At 51.3% G+C, this 18,160-nt stretch overlaps 1 protein-coding gene across 3 annotated transcripts in view; it reads left to right on the forward strand.

The window, feature by feature from the left end:
• The window catches only part of SEPTIN9 (septin 9), a 114,978-nt gene that overhangs the window by 26,091 nt on the left and 70,727 nt on the right, over window positions 1-18,160 (forward strand). Inside the window, exon 1 of one of the 3 annotated variants that reach the window (XM_036394581.2) lies at window positions 8,850-8,963. The exons of the other annotated variants lie outside the window; for them this stretch is intronic. Within the exon in view, the coding sequence (XP_036250474.1) occupies window positions 8,909-8,963 (55 nt within the window). The 5' untranslated portion in view covers window positions 8,850-8,908. Of the gene's footprint in view, window positions 1-8,849; window positions 8,964-18,160 lie in introns of those variants that run through there. 3 annotated transcript variants of the gene reach the window in all.

The raw sequence follows: 18,160 nt of genomic DNA on the forward strand, positions 1-18,160 counted from the left end.
CACTTTGGGGTTGGTTTAGAGTAGAAGTGCACTGTCTAACATGGGTGATGGGTATTGGGAATTAAGTGTCAATATGTTCTATGTAGTTTGTAGTATAAAAGGACAACACCACCTCAGGGGCTGTCAGAGTGCCTGTGGCTGCCCTGCTGAGCAGATCTCAGCTGGGCAGAAAGAAAATTTTATAGATAAGAATTAATAAACAACCTCAAGATGGAAAAGTGAAGAGTCCAGACTCGTTCTTCAGCCAGGCGGCCGGAGCAGAGACACCTGCACATCTGGGGCAGCAATGATCAACCAAAACCCGAGACCACGGGGGTCTGGTGGCCACGTGTGATGGGACAGGGATGGGGAGCACTGGAGGGTGAGGGACAGTGCCCAGGGCAGCTGGGATGTGTGGGATGTGTGGGATTTGTGCCCGTGGGGCTGCAGAGGGGCTGGGCTGGGCTGTGCCCCTTGGATGGAGATTCCAGCCCTGCCTCGGACACCAGGTGGAAATGAGACATGCACATCTGGAGGTGGAGTGCACGCCTGTAGTGCTGCCAGTTTATTTATTCCTGAAAATTCTCCCCAGTCAGGGGCTGCTGGGAGGTTGACAGTGCTGGAAACAGCCTCTTTCCAAGGGATTCAGGGTTCTGACTGACCCTCACCTTCTCTTCCCCCCCTGTAACTACCAGGGAAAAGGTGCTCCCTGCCTCAAGGGCCAGGCACTGCAACTCCTCCTGGAGCCAACCACGCAGGAAGGTTTTCCAAAGGAAACGTGCTGAGCCCTGTGTGTGTTAAACTCATTAAGGATAAGCATTAAAGTTTCTGAAGCCTCTTGTTTCTATTAAAACATCTGTGTTGTCATGAGACACTGAGTTCTGTGCCTGTTTGGCTCAGAATGTTAAAAAGCAGTAATTAATAATTATTATTTTTTTAAAATAATTAAAGTAATTAAGTCAGTTTTCTGCTTGGATCCTAAATTGCACCTCCCAGGTGCTTAAAAAAGCCTGACCTGAAACTGAGAAGAACAAGAGCTTGAGACTGAGTTTGTTTTCACTGCCTGAGGTTCAGGCAGATGCAGTTCCTGATCCTCTTTCCATTTCCTTCCTCTGCAAGCGTGCCCTGCTGTTTAACCAACACCAGGGAGCTGTGCTTCCCTTCCCTGAGCTCTCCCCTCCAGGCACGGGGGCTGCAGTGCCAGGGGGACACCCCAACCCTCCTGGGAGCCCAGAGTGGCAGGGATGATGTGCCTGGGGCAGCATTTCCCTCGGCAGGCTCTCAGCAGCACAATGGCCACAATCACTGCCTTGGCATGAAACTGCTGGGGCTGCAGTGAGCTCCAGCTGTGCGTGCACATCTCCAGGTCAGGTGTGGGAACCCAGAGCACCCCTCTGGCTGGCCAGGACGGCCAGGACGCCTGCCAGGGGTCTCAGAGACCCTGGCATGGAGCCCAAAACACCTGGGGTTTGATTGTGACCCATGGAGCAAGTTACCAACCTTAGATGGAGATCAGCAAGCCACAACAGTTTAGGTAGAATAATAGTGAAGTTATCACGGGGTGGAAAAGTAGATGTTGGGGTTTCTGATATGGGGGTCCAGGAGGCAAGATGGAGGGATCTGGGCATGTCCAGCCTTTCTCCTTCTTCTTCTTGGCCTCCATCTTCTGCTGTGATGGTGGCACTTTTGGACTGGTTTAGAGTAGAAGCTCACTGTCTGACATAGGTGATAGGTATTGGAAAGTAATTGTAAACATTGTACACGTAGTTTTTAGTATAAAGACATAACACCACCCTGGGGGCAGGCAGAGTGCCTGGAACTGTCCTGCTGGACAGACCTCAGCAGGGCAGGAGAAAATATTTTATAGATAAGAAACAATAAACAACCTTGAGACTGAGAACTGAGGAGCTCTGACTGCTTCTTCAAGCGCCAGGCTGGGAAAAGAGACTTTAAACACATCTCGGGGTCACTCTGACAAGCCAGAGATCCCGACAGCCAGGGGGCTGGGTGGCTGCTCCTTGGAGGGAATGAGGCTCAGATCCATGGCAGGGTGTTGGAGGGGCAGAGCTGTGCCCCCCAGCCCAGCCCTGAGGGTGCTGACCCACAGCATCCTTCCTGCAGGCAAACCCTGGCATCAGGTGCCCGGCTTGAATCCCACCTTAGCTCTGGGTGCCCCCATCAGTCCCAGGGAGGTGTTTGGGAGCATCAAGGATGAGCAGAGTGGGAGCAGGACAGGCCCAGCTCTGTTTCCAGGGTGTTGGTGCTGCCCCTGCCCTGCTCAGTGGAACCCCACACCTGGTGCATCCCTTGTTGTGAGAAGAGCAGGCTGGTTCCTCCTCTGTGGGCTGATTTAATGGGGTTAAAGCTGACAGGAAGGCAAGCCTTGATCTTGATCTTCATCTTCTTGAGCATCTGCTCTGGGGGGAGAAGAGGCTGTGGTTGTCTGTGCTTGTTCCTCACCCATCCAGCTCCCATGGGGCACCTCAGCTCCAGAACACCAAGTTTGCTGAGTGCGCTGTTTGTACACTGAATATCTGAGAAGCTCAGGGACCTTCTCCTTCCTTGTGTTTTCTTTAATTCCCTACCAGCAGAAACTTTGGCCTTTTGCTCCCTTGACTTCACATCAATCCCTTTACACCTTATCCCTTTAAAATCTTCTCAGGTCCACTCTTATAAATCCACTTATACCATAACCATATTTGGGGTTGGATTGGGGTTTTTTTTTGTTCCCTTGGCAACGGGGATCTTTGCCCACAGCAGCTCTTCCCTGCAGTGCATCTGTGGGTGATGTTTCTGGCAGCCCCATGCCCTCCCCACCCTCCTGTGGGGTGGGAGTGATGCTGGGCAGCCAGGATGGCTCTTCAGAGAGCTCTAATGGTTTCTGCCTTGCTGCTAAAAGTCTCAAATTTAATACAATTTAGGAGTTACTCACTTTAATTTTGTGACATTGGTGGCTTGTGGTCATGCTGGGACCTACAGGGGCAGTGAGGTCCTTTGTGCTGAGCCTCTTTTCATGAGCAAACTCTTTTTAAAAGCCCTTTAAGTGCTGCCCTTCTGCCATTCTTCCAGATTTTGTCTTTTTCCTATTATCCGGTCTTCAAAGTTACCTGACCCGCTCTGTGGCACTAAGGGATGAGATCCAACAGCATTTTCAAAATAAATAAATAAATAAATAAATAAATAAATAAATAAATAAATAAATAAATAAATAAATAAGTTTGTTATCCAGAAATCTCAAATTAGCAACCCTGGTTTGAATTATTTTAGCTTTTCCCATGCTCTCGGTTTCCTTGCGGAGGAAGGGAAGCGTGACCAGCACTGCAGTGCGTCCGTCCTCCCCGTGTTTCCTACCCTGGGGAAGCAGGAAGATCCTCTGGAGCCTCTTTTGGTGACAATTCCTGCGTCACCAGGGCTGGGCTGTTCCCTCATCCCCACGAAACCGCGGGCAGAGGGGACGGGAGCCGGGGCTCATTTTCCTTCTGGAGTCCCCTCGTCCCCAGGCAGGGACAGCAGCACCTCCCCGGGTTTAGGGGCTCCCAGCACTGCTCCCTGCTCTGCTGGGATGGCCTGCCAGCTCCCTGCTGCTGAGTGACATCTGTTCCGTGCCTCAGTGTCCCCAGCTGTCACATGGAGATGACTGCAGCCCGTGCAGGTGGGTTTGGGTGCAGGGATGGGTTTGGGGCAGAGGCAGGAACTCAGCACTGCAAGGAGCAGAGGGGAAGGTGATGGTAACAACCTTTATTTTTGGCTTGGAGAGAAGAGCTGTGCCTCACCATTCCTTCACCTTGGGGTGATATAAATCTGTGTCTCCCTGTGACCCTGCCTCTCAGGATCTTTAGCTGCTCAGAGTGACCCCAAGATGTGTTAGAAACTCTCTTTTCCCAGCCTGGCGTTTGAAGGAGTCAGAGCTCTTCATTTCTCGGTCTCAAGGTTGTTTATTGTTACTTATCTATAAAAAGTTTTCTCCTGCCCTGCTGAGGTCCATCCAGCAGGACAGTTCCAGGCACTCTGCCTGCCCCCAGGGTGGTGTTATGTCTTTATACTAAAAACTATATGTGCAATATTTACAATTACTTTCCAATACCTATCACTTATGTAGACACTGAGCTTCTACTCTAAACTAATCTAAAAGTGCCACCATCACAGCAGAAGATGGAGGCCAAGAAGAAGAAGGAGAAAGGCTGGACACGATCAGATTCTTCTATTTTGTTTCTTGAACTTTTGTTTTAAAAATTTTAAAAATTTAGTTTTTACTCCATGATAAATTCACTATTATTTTATTTAAACTTCCATGGCTTGTAATTCTTCACATAGGGTTGGTAACTGTTTTCTTCTAAGGGCTAAATCAAAGGCACAGGGGTCTCGGGCTCTGTGCCAGGGTCTCTGAGCTCCTTGGGCAGGGGCTGGAGTCCTCCAGGGCAGCCAGAGGAGTTTCTTGGGTTCTGCCACCTGCCTTGGTGCTGAGCTGGAAGTGATGCCCTGAGCACACTGGGGTTGGTGCCTCATGCTGCAGGTGCCTCCACCCATCCCCTGCACCTTCCCAGAAAGGCTGGGGAGGAGCTTTCATCTGTGATCAGCAGCAAGGAAAGGTGTTTGGGCTCTCAAAGAAACAATGAGTGGTTAATAATAATGAAATTTAGCTGCTCCTACATTGTGATTTTGGTCTGTAAGCCTCAAAGCATTGGGTGGAAGAGGCCATAATCAATAAAGAGCTTTGTTTTCTAATTAACATATGAGGAGGAAGGGGAAGATCCTGTGGGTCTTCCCAGTTGCCTTCACAATTGCTCACCTCTATGTAGGTGATACTTTAGGGCTCAGCTAGCCACAATGACTCATGGCCCCATGTAACCCAGCCTGATGCTCATGACTGCAGCAGATTGTGAGACTGATAAGGGCTGCCGGCTTCAGAAAAACCTTGACTTGTGGGAGGAAGAAAATCTGCCTGAAAAACTGCATTCTTAGCAGCCTGCAAGGAAAGTGCAGAGTGCTGCTTGAAATGGCTTTGGATAGGAAAGTCCCTTTTCTGCCTTAGCCTGTTAAGGATTTTCTAAAGCTGATACCTGCCATCTCCTTGTTTGTTTGGGTTTCTTTCTGTTATGATTTTTTTTTCTCCTTGCAGTCTCCTTTCTAGGCCTGGCTGCTTTGTGGTCCCCCACACCCATGCCAGGACAGAGGCTGTGACCAGCCCTGGCTGCTTCTGGAGGAGTTTGAGCTGAGATCTGGAGAAGCCTTTGAGGCACATCCCTGCCACAGGGCAGGAGAGCCCAGGGGTGAAGCACCCAGAGGAAAAAGGGTTAAAGTTTCTTGCATCTGCCAGCTCTTGTGGCATCAATCCATTTTAGCTTGGTACCTGTAACTGAGTGCTCAGCAGATTTTACAGACTGCCTTTCTGGGGGCAGGAAATCACTTCTAGGCCAATAAAACAACTTTGCAGGAAGTTTCTTGCTCATCTGAAGAGCAGAGTGATGGTGAAGGAGAAAGGGCTGGGCAGTCAGTGGTGGCCTGGTGTAGTAAGGAAACAAGAAATATTTCTACTGTAATGTAACACAGCAAGGAAAATATTTACCTAAAATTCTCCTGCAGCCAGTGCTTTGGAGAGCAGGAATTTTATCTTGAGCAGCAGTTGCTGTGCAGAGGATCCCAAAGGTCTTATCAAAGCAGGAGCTTGAGGTGAGGCTCCTGGTACAGTAAAAACAGTGACTGAGACCCCTGGTTGTGTGAGCAAGGGGAGCAGCAAGTGATAGAAGAGATGTGCTCTGCTCTCTTCCTTTTGAAAAGGGAGCTCTTTCTCTTTTCAGATAAAAATTAAAATGTAATTACAAACACCTGTGATATGTCTGGGGAAAGGAGCAGGAAGGGCGGATAAGTGACTGAAGAAAATCCCTGCCACAAGGACAGAAAGAGCAGAACCTGATTAGTTTATCTAAGGCAGTGTAGGTGATGTGATCACTGTGGGAGATCTTTCATCAGGGGAAGTTTCAGGGTCCTCAATCTCCTCGATCCACCTGGAAAAGGCAAAGCAGGGGCTGTGTCAAACTGTGAACAGTACAGCACACACTGGTGCTGACAGGGAACCCCAAAACCCAATCCCAGGGGAGGAGGCAGGTTCTCCATCCCTCTGGGATGGGGGCTCAGCTTCCCAGGGTTGCCTGGGAAGGAGGATTTGGCTAAACATAAGCTTTTGGGTTGAGGATGCAGGTAGAGATGAAGTGGAGCTTGGTTATGTGCAGCTTGGAAAAGGGGATGGTTGTTCTGGGCTGATGCTCTTGTAAAGCTGCACTTCTGACATGGCTCAATGAGATAAAAGGGTGAGAGAGTCTCCAAAAGAGAGAAGGATGGGCTTATCTCCCTGGAGGAAAGATTGCTCCTCTTCTTCTAGCAGGAGCTTGGGGTATGTGCTATGGGGTGAGCTGTTTACATACCTTGCTGCTTTAAACATTTACTGTTAGAGCTCTGGATATTCCTGTTATTCTTCAGTTGCTGTAATTTTCCATCTTTCTCTCCCCCTCTCAGTGCCTTAGGTGCACATGGGTGCAATATGACCCAGCTGGTTTTAATGAAAAGGAACTCCTACTTCTAGCCCGGATATTTTATTTCACACTTCTCGGGGCTCGCCTCTTGGCCGCTCGATTTGCTAAACTTTTATTAGATCCAGGATGATAACATTGCCTTTGCTTGGGAAACACAGAGTGACCCAGGGAGCTGGGACTGACCCAGGCAGCTGGGACTGACCCAAACTGCCCCAACCTCTTCTGCTGAAGTGCTTTGAGCTCCTTCACCAGCTCCACCAGACGTCATTGTGACGCTCCCCACCACAGTCCATCAGGAAGGTTTTGAGGCTTTTTTCTAGTGGTTTATTTCTTTTTGCCTCCTGTTGACCTCAAAAACAGGGTTCCCATCACAGCATCACCCTGTGTCACACCCTGTGTGACCACAGTTCAGAGAGTGCCACCAAACTCCAAGCAGGGGCTGCCATGTTGAATTTTATGGGATTTGCAAGGGGGTAGGCTCTGAACATCAAAAAATGTGCTCGGTGCTTCCTCAGATTGCTTGTATTGCTCTTTTAAATTCTCTTTACTATAAGGATTTTCAGGTTGTCTTGCTTAGTTTTTTGGTTTTTTGTGGTTTTTTTTTTCCCTGCTTAAACCCATTCTACCACTTTGTGATGAGGCTGCAGTCAGGATGTTGAATAGATTCTGTAAAAGCTAATCCAGGTTCTGTTCTTCCAGTGGGCGAGTCATCCATGATTTTTAACAAAGAGGGACTATTTTCTTGCTCTGTAACAAAGTTAATTATTAACAGCTACATTTTTACCTGCTGGAAATGAATTGCTGATGTGACCCACATAGGACTGCTTGGGAGGGGAAAAATAAAGACACTTTTTTTCAAAAATCAATGTCAGTGACACGGGCCAGCCCTCTGTGGTGGGGACAGCAGGGAGCTGGCACCAGGGTGCTGAGCTCAGTGCCACAGGAGCCACAGGTCCATGGCCATTCCTGTTCTCCAAGCCATCAGGAACAGCAGGTGGTGCTGAGCCAGGGTGGCACCAAGGAGTTTTACTGGCAGTGCATTGCAGGAAAGGCATTTTTGTTTGCAGTTGTGATGCAGAGAGATGCAGAGTTGTTCCTCCCCACACTCCTCTGGTGTGAGGAGAGGAGACTAAAAAATGAAAGAGCTGAGCACTGCTGCCTGCCAGAGGAGAGGAAACCCACTGTACCTGCCCTAAAATATCATACCTCTGTTGTAAAGGTGCTCTCAAGATTATTTAAACAGTTCTCATGGTTTCAAGTAATGCCTTTCCTTGGACAGTGTGGAGAACCTGGAGCTTGTTGAGTCTGGGAAACTGGTACTGTTGGTTTCATTTTCTGGTTCATGTGCACTCTGGGGGAGTCTGTGGTGTTTGCAGACTTTAAATGTGTGAAATTAAAAGGGTGACATCTGTGGTGAAGCTCCTACTTTCTGCAATAACTGTACTACTGTTTTACATAATTTTCCTTTATGGCTCACCCAAAGTGGACTGAAAGCCCAACCCATTCATTTTTCCTTTCCTGTTGATGTGCCTGGACACATTTCAGGGGGTATCATCACTTTAAAATGATGCTATTAAAACACAGGGCAGGGAGGATAAAAAAGAGGGTCAAGAGGGCAGGATTTGAATCAACACCGGAAAGGGAGAAGCATCAGATAGCGAGATGCTCAACCTGGGAGGGTGTGAGAGGTGGGGAAGGGGCAGCAGTGTCACAAACGGGGTTGGTGTCGGTGCCAGAGCGTTTTCCTCGCTGGCTGGGGCTGGAGTGGAGGGAGCTGTGGCAGCATCGAATGCCAGGCTCAGCATCGGGGCAAGTTTTGCCTCCCCCTCTGCTCCTTCCTGCAGCGCTGATTTTCCAGAGCGGGGCTGCTTGGATTTGGCAGCTGTGTATTAACCCAGCGCTGGTTTGATTTCGAGCAATCACAAAACGGAGCGCGGCCGAGTTGTCCCTTTCCAAACAAGGCTAAACCGCGAAGCGAAAAGCTCCATCAGCGCCGCAGAACATCGGGGACAGCGACCCACCCGTGTGGGGCCGCTTCCACCGTCCGTGGGGCAGCGCTGCTCGGTTCCCCAGCGTGTCCGCCCTCGCTGGGGCTCCGCGCCGAGGGGCACAGCGAGCCCGGGGGATGCGGCGCAGCCCGGGGGACACAGCAGGGCGGGGCGGGGGTCGCGGCCACCGCCCCGCGGAGGGGCCGGCGCGGCGGAGGGGGCGGCGTGACGGGCGTGGGGAGCAGCCAGTGCGCGGCGAGGGGCCGTGCCGGGCCGGGCCGGGCTGGGCCGGGCCGGGGGCATGGCTGGCTGCCCGGCGGGGCGGGGGGCGGCCGCAGCCGCTCGCCCTCCGCCATTCGCGCGGCCGCAGCGCGCACCGCGGAGCCGGGGGGCAGCGCCCCGCGCCCCGCCATGGCCGACCCGGCCGTCAGCGCCCACCTGGAGGGCATCATCTCCGACTTCGAAGGTGGGTGGAGCGCGGGGCTCGAAGGGGGACCCAAGGAGGGAGCTCCGGTGGGAGCAGCCGCTTTTTGGGGTTCAGCCGGGAGGAGCCGCCGTCCTGCCTTTATTTTCAGTCTATGGAGCACTTAATAGTTGCTACCTTTGCAGAGGGAGAGGCTGGGGAAAGCTCCGTGTGTCTGAAGCCAAAAGCGGAGAGGGCTGAGCTCGGCTCGGCTTGCCCCGGGCTTGGCTTGCCCCGGGCTTGGCTTGCTCCGGCTCGGCTGCCGCAGCCTCCCCGCACCGCTGGAGCCCCGGGAGGGTCCTGGCGAGGCTGGGGTAGCGCCCCGCGGGTAGGGAGGGCTGGAAGGAGCGGGATGCCCCAGGGAGGCATCCCCAGGGCTGTCGGCGCCTTTTGTCCGGAGCGGCTGCGGCCGGTGGTGGATCTGCCAAGGCAGGGTCCTACGGGATGTTTCTCCTTTCCTGCCCTTCCCGAGCTGATTTATGTAGTTTTTTCAGCTGAAAACACCCGCCTGACCAGACTGAAAGTCTGAAAAGAAAGCCAGGCAGAGTTCCTTCTGTCGATTCCCACTTTTGGGCTGCAAACACAGCTCTGGGATGTGGATAACGATCCCAAGTTTCCCGAATCCCCGCAGCGGGAGCTCTGCAGTTGTCCCGTGGCAGAGCTCCAGCGCCCTTGGAGGATCTGCCCGCAGCCCCCTCGGCGTGCGGGCCGGGACGGCTGCTCCCCCGCTCTTCTTGCCTGGTATTCTGCTTTTTCCAGGCGGGACGATAAGCTGGCGGGGAGCGTGCTGCTGCCAGATGGGTCTGGGAGTGAGAGACAGGCAGAGGAGGGCTGGGGGGCTGTGCCTGGAGCAGGCGTTGAGAGATCGGCTCGAGGGAGCTCATCTTCCTCCCGAGCAGAGTTTTGGAAGAGCAGCTCCATCCATCCCTGCGCGCTCGGCGCGTCCTGGCAGCGACCCAAGCGGAGCTTTGTGCAGCGGTTTCTAGAAAAAAAAAAAAAAAAAGAAAAAAAAAAGAAAAAAAAAAAGAATCCGAAATAGCGGAGATGTTGGGGCCGCGGTGAAAGCTTATCCAGGGGCTGCGTGTGCAGCGCTATAGGCTGAGGCTCCTCCGCCTCCTGGAGAAGCCGGGCTGACCTTGGGCAAGCAGAGCTCTGCTGCTTTTCCTGCTGGGGAGCCGAGGAGGCTCAGAGAGCCGGGGTTCCTCTTCCAGGTCAGGCAGGAAACGGGTGGCAAAGCTGGGGTCTCTGCGGTGCCTGCCCCAGGGTTTAGACACGGTCACCTCGCCTGTGTCAGCCCCTGGGCTTTCCCCAGCGCAGGAGGCTGAGGGAGGTCAGGTCCCTGGGAAGATTGGGACTAACAAGTGTTGGGACACAGAGTGACCCGAATCCTGCGCCCCTTTGGGTTCAAGGGCGCCTTTGTGACTGTCCTTGAGCTTCCCCACCGTAGGGCCGCGAGCTGATGTAATTACCGCTTCCCTGTGCTGCCCCAATTGCATTTAAATCTCTGAAGAATGAGTAATTCCCCACTCGGATACGATAAAGGCTCTGCTGTGGGCCCCGGGCTGCCTGTTTGGGCTGTGTGTGTTCCTCTGTGGCACCCAGCAGCTCCGTCCTGCCTTTATTTTCAGTCTATGGAGCACTTAACAGTTCCTGCTAGTGCAGAGGGAGAGGCTGTGGGAAGCTCCGTGGGTCTGAAGCCAAAAGGTCTGGCCTTGCCCTTGAGCAGGGATCTGGGCTACTGTTTCAAAATTTAATTAGCTCTCAGCCTGGCACAGCAGCTTCCCAAAAAGCAGCAATTAATCTGCAGCCCGTAGGGCAGGAGATGCAGTGTTCCCGTCTGCTGGGTGGGTACCTCAGCCCCACGCAGCCCCTGGCCAAGCAGGAAAGATCTGCCAAAAACACCGCGGAGCAGCGAGAGCAGAGCATCCAGAGCTCTCTTTGTTCCCTGCAGTCACACTCTGCCTGCCCTCCCCAGCCACCCTGGCTGTTCCTGCCTGTTTTCCTCCCAGCGTCCCTGCCTGGCTCCTCGTCCCTGCTGTGTTGCAGCAGGCAGGGAGCTGCAGCCTTGGCTGTGGAGCTGCCAGCCTTGCTGAGCCTGAGGAGGCTGCAAGGGCCCCTGGGGAGAGGGAAGCAGCACCAGGTACTTGATTCCAGTTCCATTTCCAGATTAAAGCAACATTTGAGAAGAAAACAGAGCACAGCAGAGTGTGTTCTTCCTCGTGCCCAGTGCTGTGATGGGGATGCTCACAGTGCCCATCTTGCACCGGCCAGCAGCTCCTGCAGGAGCTGTGCCCAGAGGAGCTGTGGCTGTCCCATCCCTGGAAGTGTTCAAGGCCAGGTTGGATGGGACCATGAGCAGCCTTGTTTCGTGGAAGGTGCTCTCTGCCCGTGGCAGAGGGGTTGGAAACAGATGATTTGTAAGGTCTCTCCCAACCAAATCCATTCTGTGATTCTAATCCCCCTTATTTGACTGACAAAAGCTCCCCTGTCTCTAATGGGGCAGAGCATCATTAGGTCTGTGGTTTGCCAGGATTTACAGACCATAACAGCTCTGCCCCTGGGTTTACAGATCCTGGCAGGTTTTCAGGAGTGTGGCTGGTCCAGCTGTGATTCCAGCAGTGCTTCCCAGGCTCTCCTCTGCTCTGAGGGGGCTCTGGGTCCCTCAGCTGCCCGGGCTCTCAGCACAGGCCCTGAGCTGCAGGCAGGGGAGGCTGCAGTGCTAAATCCACCTGCTGAGGTGACAATCCCTGCAGCCCAGAGCTCCCTGAGCCAGCCAGGCTGGGTGATGTGGGAGTGCTGGTGTCCACGGTGCCCCACTGTGCAGGGGGTGATGCTCCTGCTCACAGCTTTGGATGGCTGTGATGCTGCACAAAGATAATCCCAGTGTGTGGAACTCATCATGCTGCCAGAGCTGTGAAGCTTTGTGCACTCAGTTTCTGCTGTCTGGTAGTGAGACAGGGCAGATCTGCTCCAGTCCCTCATGCCAGGGTGACTGAGGTGTGTTTTTGCTGGCAGTTTCTGGTACAGAGCACTGATGCCAAGCACTCCTTGCCTTTGCCAGTGCTGTCAGTCAGCACCAGATTGGTTTCCCTGTAATGCTGAAGCACAAATTGTCACAGTGGGTGTAAACTGTGCCTGCTGGAAACGCTGAGTGGGGCTGTGAGTGTGTGGAGAGCTCTGCAGGAGGGTTCCCAGGGGTTCTGTGTGGGGGCAGCTTTGCTCTGGCAAAAACCATGAGACAGCACTTGTGGATGGCTCCTCATCCCTGATTTTCCCATTGCTCAGAGCCCAGCTCCCTTGGGAAGCCTTGGCAGTGCTGTGGAGCTGGGTGGGGAGCCTCCAGCCCTGCCAGGACATGACACTGCTCATCAGAAGGTTTCTCTGGCCATTTTATTTATTTACTCTTCCTTATTATTGCACACTTTTCAGACACTTCTCTCACCACCCAGTGCAGGGTATTTTTAGTATCTAACCATCACAGTTTGTCCCAATGAGGTACAAACTTGTGCTAAGTTTCATCCCAGTTTTAAGTGCCACCAAAATCCATCACCCAGCTCATTTTCAGGAGGGCTCTGCATTATAAATAGACTTTTCTACGTGCACAAAACTCACACACTCATCCTTAAACCTTCCTTGAGCAGATGCCTGGCGTGTCTGTGGGACACGTGGTTGTGCTGCATCCCTGGGCTGTGCAGGGCCGCGTTCCTGCTGCCCTGGAGCAGCTGCAGCCGCGTGCTGCACATGCTGGGACTCACCCCGGGCTAATATTAGCAGGAGCGTGCCAGTGTGGGTGATGTGCCTTGAATTCAGCAGGGTGGAAGGGCCTGGAGGTGGGATGTGCTTTGTTTTTGTGTGTCTCTCTCAGGTCCAAGGTGTGTCCTCTAAGGCCAGCCCAAGGGTTTGCAGGATGAGCTGCAGGCAGGGAGTGTGTGACTAACGGTCCCTGGTGTGCCAGGGCTCAATGCCTGGAAAAGGAAACGCAAAAAGATCTTTCCTATTTCCATCTTGGATCATCCCAGCCCTGGGAGTGAAGCAAAGCTCCTCAATTGTTGGATTTCCTGGGCTGTCCACAAAAAGTCACACTGTGACTGGTTTCTCCTGGAGCTCTTCGTGGCCAGCTCGGTGTGGGCACAGCCAGAGCTGCTCCTCCAAGACAGCAAATCACCTCTGGTACCCTCAAAGCTGGGCTTTACAGCCACTTCAGAGTGTTCTCTCTCTCATTCCACATCTGTGTTTCTCTGCCTGAGACAGAAGGATGGGCTGGATGGGGATTTTCTGCCAAATCCTCCTGTGGTGGGAGAGGAAGGAGGCAGAGGAAGGTGCCTGTGGGAAGGGAAGTTTTGTGTCCTCCCCAGCAGAAGCTGTATCTTCAGAACTGCCCTTTGAGCCACAGAGTCAGAAACCTGCATCTGCCTGGTCACAGGAGTGGGTACCTGCTGCTGTGGGTTGGGTTTTTCCCTGTGTAAATCTAATTCTTTGGGAATAAAAATGTTGTGAGGGAGTGGGAAGGGAAGAACAGGTGATCTCTGTCCACGTGAACTGGGCTCTGAAGATGGCCCCTGGCCCTGGTTTGGCTGCAGGATCATCCCGAGGTTGCTGTTTACAGTGCTGCTGTGCAGGGTGGGCTGGGCTGTGTGTCCCACTGTGGCTCTGAGCAGTGTCCCTGGGGCTGTGACAGCAGGGAGGGCTCCTGGGCAGAGTGAGCACAGCCTGTGCTGACCACAGAGACCCTGCAGAGGAGCCTGGCTGGGACGGGACAGGGAGGGGATGGCTCTTGGCACCAGCCAGGGCAGCTGCTTTGGTTTTACAAGCACAGTGCTGGTGCCTGGAGGGAATCAGGGGCTGCAGCACTGTGCTGGCTCTTCCCAGTGCCTGAGGTCCTGGTGGCACCTTTCCCTCAGAAAGGGACCCACCTAAAGTGCTGCACTCTTTGCTCATTGCCTCTTGGTGGGTTGGGGCAGTGCAGTGAGTGGGAAGCGCCTCTGGGATGTGTTGGGTCAGGTCTGAGAGCTCTGAGTGACCATGGCCAATACATGCCAGCAAATCTGGGGCTCAATTAGTGCCAGGCATTAACCTGGCACCTCTGGGTGCCCCAAGGCCTCACTGGGTGCCTGTTTAACTTCTGCTTTGCTGCTCTTCCTTGCTGGGAGCTGCTCAGCCCTTTTTCCAGGAGCCGGGACTAAGTCAGCAGCCACAAAAACCTGGATGTGGACGTGTCATAAATCCAAAAATAATAATGGAGACTTCAGAGCCCATAATCACTCCAGATATTCCCATTTCTGACTTTGATATTTAAGGCAGCATCTTTCTGCAAGATATCATGTGGGCTCTTTTCCTTTCCAGCCTCCCTGTCCCCTCCTGCTGCAGTGGACTCTGGCACCCCTTTGGTCTTTAGCAACAAGCCAAGTGACCCTAAATCCAGGTTAAGCCTGTTTGGAGCCTGTAAAATGAGTCAGTGGGTCTGAGTTCAGTTCCTGGGGGGCTGTGCCTGGTTGGTGGGGGTCAGGCTCCATCAGGGGAACTCTTTGTGGGCTGTCATGCCCTTGACAGGGGTGGGGTTGTGTCCTGGCACCTCTCATTTCACCCCTGCAGGGTTTGCTTTGGTCCTGGCACCCCTCTGGTGGCAGCAGCAGTTTGTACCCGGCTGCTGTGCTGGTGCCATCGTGGGCAGAGCCCTCCTGGGGGCAGGAGACCCCTCCTCACCTCCTTCCCTGCCACACACAGAGCAGGCGAGGAGGAGCAAGAAGGGGTTTGTTGTGGTAACAAACAAAGCAAGAAGGGCTTTTCTTCTTGGCCAAGAAAGGGTTTGTTGCTGTTCCAGCTCATTCTGAGCAGCTCTCATCTCATCTCCTGATGGCTGTGACTCAGGCTTTTATCCTGATTGCTTTTGTGAGGCTGCTGGGTGCAGCTCAGCCCTTGGCTCTCCTGGGGACACCTCCAGAGCGGTGGCACAGGGACAGTGCCCACCCAAGCTGGCCCTTGGCTGGTTTGTGTGCCCAAAGGGGAGATGCCATGGGTGCTGTGGGACCCTGCAGCCTCCCAGAGCTGCTGGCACCAGGCCAGGGCAGTTTGGGGTGGGTAGGCACAGTCAGTGTCAGCCAGCTGCGCTGTGGTGAGGTTTTCAGGATGAGGGAAGAGATGGGAATTTGACTTCATGTTTTCAGAAGGCTGATTTATTATTTTATGATATGATATGGTATTATTGTCACATTTTATGAAAAATCCTTTTGCTAAGATCTTTTCTCCTGAGAAGCTGAAAAGCCTCAGAAACTAAATGTAACCAATGGTTATCTGCTGCTGTGGAATGCAGCAGGTGGATCTTGGATTGGTCTCATGCAGTTGTTTTTAATTAATGGCAAATCACAGTCCAGCTACCTCAGACTCTCTGGTCAGTCACAAGATTTTATTATCATTCCATTCCTTTCTGTTCCTAGCTAGCCTTCTGATAAAATCCTTTCTCTGTTCTTTAGTTTTAAAATATCATTTTCTTTTAATATAATCTATATCATAAAATGATAAATCAACCCTCTGAAACATAAAGTCAAAATTCTCATCTCTTCCCTTGTCCTGAAACCCCTGTGAACATCACCACTATATTATATTATATTATATTATATTATATTATATTATATTATATTATATTATATTATATTATATTATATTATATTATATTATATTATATTATATTATATTATATTATATTATATTATATTATATTATATCATATTATATTATATTCAATAATATAATATAAATAATATCATATCAAATCTATCATATATCTTAATTTTATCATATTTTATATTAGATTCATTTTATTATATTTTATATTTTATGAATTTTATTATATTATATATTATACTATAAGAAATTATACACTAAAACTATACTAAACTATAGAGAAAGGATACAGACAGAAGGCTAGAAAACAATGATAATAAAAACCCATGACTGACCAGAGTCTCGACACAACTAAAAAATTAGTCATTAAGTCAACACAATTCACATAAAACCAATCAAAGATACACCTGTTAGTAAATGATCTCCAAGCTACATTCCAAAACAATCAGATAATTATTGCTTACATTTCTTTCCTGAGGCTTCTCAAGAGAAAAAATCCTAGTGCAGGGATTTTTCAGAAAACATCATAGTAACATCCAGCCTCCTGTGGATTGCAGAGCAGGGGACATTGTGACATCAGTCTGTGCCACTCCTCCTGGCATAGAGGTGGCAGTCTGGGACAGAAGCATCACAAAATCCCTTGCTAGGGTGAGGTGGGTGCTCTGCCAGCCCTGGGGGTGGTGGTGAGGGCTTGGCACTGGTCACTGCACTGGTTTGGGGCACAGGGAGTGTGGTAAGCACTGGGGTTGGGACTGAATCTTTGTGTCATGTTGGCCAGTGGAAGTCAAACTGCAGGGAAATGTGCCAAGGATGGATTTGATTTGGTTTTTCAAAGCTCTGCTCCCTGCCAGCCCTCAGGAGGTTTGGACAGCAGCTCACACTGCAGCGCTGGGTGTCCCCTCCAGGAGAGCCAGCAGAGCTGGCTGCAGGGACACCAGCAATCAGGGCAGCACTGCAGGGCTGAAGGGCTCCTGGATCCCTCCTTTGCCCCAGTTTCCCCTTTTTCTGGAGCTTTTTAACCAGCCTGTCACAACACCACCCATCAAAGCATCCTCTCCAATGGAGACTTGACTGATTCAATCACCCAGTCCCTGGTCACCCCCTCTCCGTGTCCCTTGCTGGGCACTGGGATTCAGCCACCTGGGGGTGGCATCTGTGGCACCAGCACGGGGCAGGCTGGGCTCTGCAAGACCATCTGCATCATACTTTTGTCTCTGGGTAATCATTTCAAGGCATTTTAGAAATATTAGTGAACCAAACCAAATCTGCAGCCCCATGGGAGGCACAGAAGAGATTTATTTCTCTCCTTCCTCCTCCCCCTGTGAAAGGAAACTGGAGCACAGACAGGAGACAGGAGCAGGGAGTGAGCCCCTGGCAGAGGCAGTAATGCAATCTGCTGGGCTGGATACCCTGTGTTTTATGTAATTTTCTGTGCAAGTATGAAATGAATATAAGGGATGTAAAATACACTGCTCTGATCTGGAAGCATTTTGCTGTGAGTTAATGGTTACATAAACCCAAGTGTAATAGAGAATCAAGCTAAAATCTTTTGAGAACTGCATTATGGGGACTGGAAAGCTGGGATTTTGTATTAATCTGAGTGTGGATTTTATTGTTTTTTTCTATTCTTAGTCGTGACTTTGCTTTTGCATGTTCATTTCTGGGAAAGGAGCAGTTTGCTGCATCAGCCTCAGGCTGTTTTATACCTTGCTGTGAGTGAGAGAAAAGCTGCTTTGATTGATGTCTGAGCCCTGAACTTGCACTTATCCCCAAATTTCCACCAGAACTCACCTCTTGGTGCTGTTTACACCATTCAGGAAGGCCCTGCATAGTGACAGCACATTGCAGCCTTTCCTTGTGCATGTGATTCCTGTCAGAGCAGGCAGTCTGCTGCAACTTCCTTTGAAGGCTGGCTGTGAAATCAGAGAAGGGATTTATTTGGGCATAAACTGTTCATAACCTGACCCAGGATAGTGTGAGAGTCAGGGTACAACAGCAGAGTGTCACTAAATATATATAGATATTTTTAGATATAGATAGATAGATAGATAGATAGATAGATAGATAGATAGATAGATAGATAGATAGATAGATTTATTTTATATATGTGGTGCAGCAAGGTTGTTTTTTTGGTGAAGTTAAGGTGTGAAGCCTTCTGGCACAAGCACAGGGAGGGGCCCCAGCAACCCTTACTTCTCTTCTTTCTTTTGTTAGATCCCCAGAAGCTTTGGGAAAGGTGCTTTTAAAATGTCCTGCCATGGTTTCTGTGGATGTAAGAGGGGATCTGAGTTTCTCAGGCTGTTTTGAAGCTGTGTGTGCTCACAAAATCCTGCCAGCTTGTGCAGCCTGCCCTGCCAGGGATTTTCCACCTCAGCCCCATGGTTTTGACCCCACTGAGGGGCTCAGGGGAGCTGGGAACCCCTTGTTGTTGAGGATGGGGTGCAGATATCCTGCTGTGGCCCTGCAGCAGGGGTGCAGCTCCCTTCCCTTTCTGCTCTGGGACCTTTAGGTTTAATGCACAATGGAAATGCTCTATAGGAACATGCAGAACACCCTACTTGCCCCCATAACTGAGCCTT

This window comes from Molothrus ater, chromosome 19, assembly GCF_012460135.2.
Source record: "Molothrus ater isolate BHLD 08-10-18 breed brown headed cowbird chromosome 19, BPBGC_Mater_1.1, whole genome shotgun sequence".
NCBI lineage: Eukaryota > Metazoa > Chordata > Aves > Passeriformes > Icteridae > Molothrus > Molothrus ater.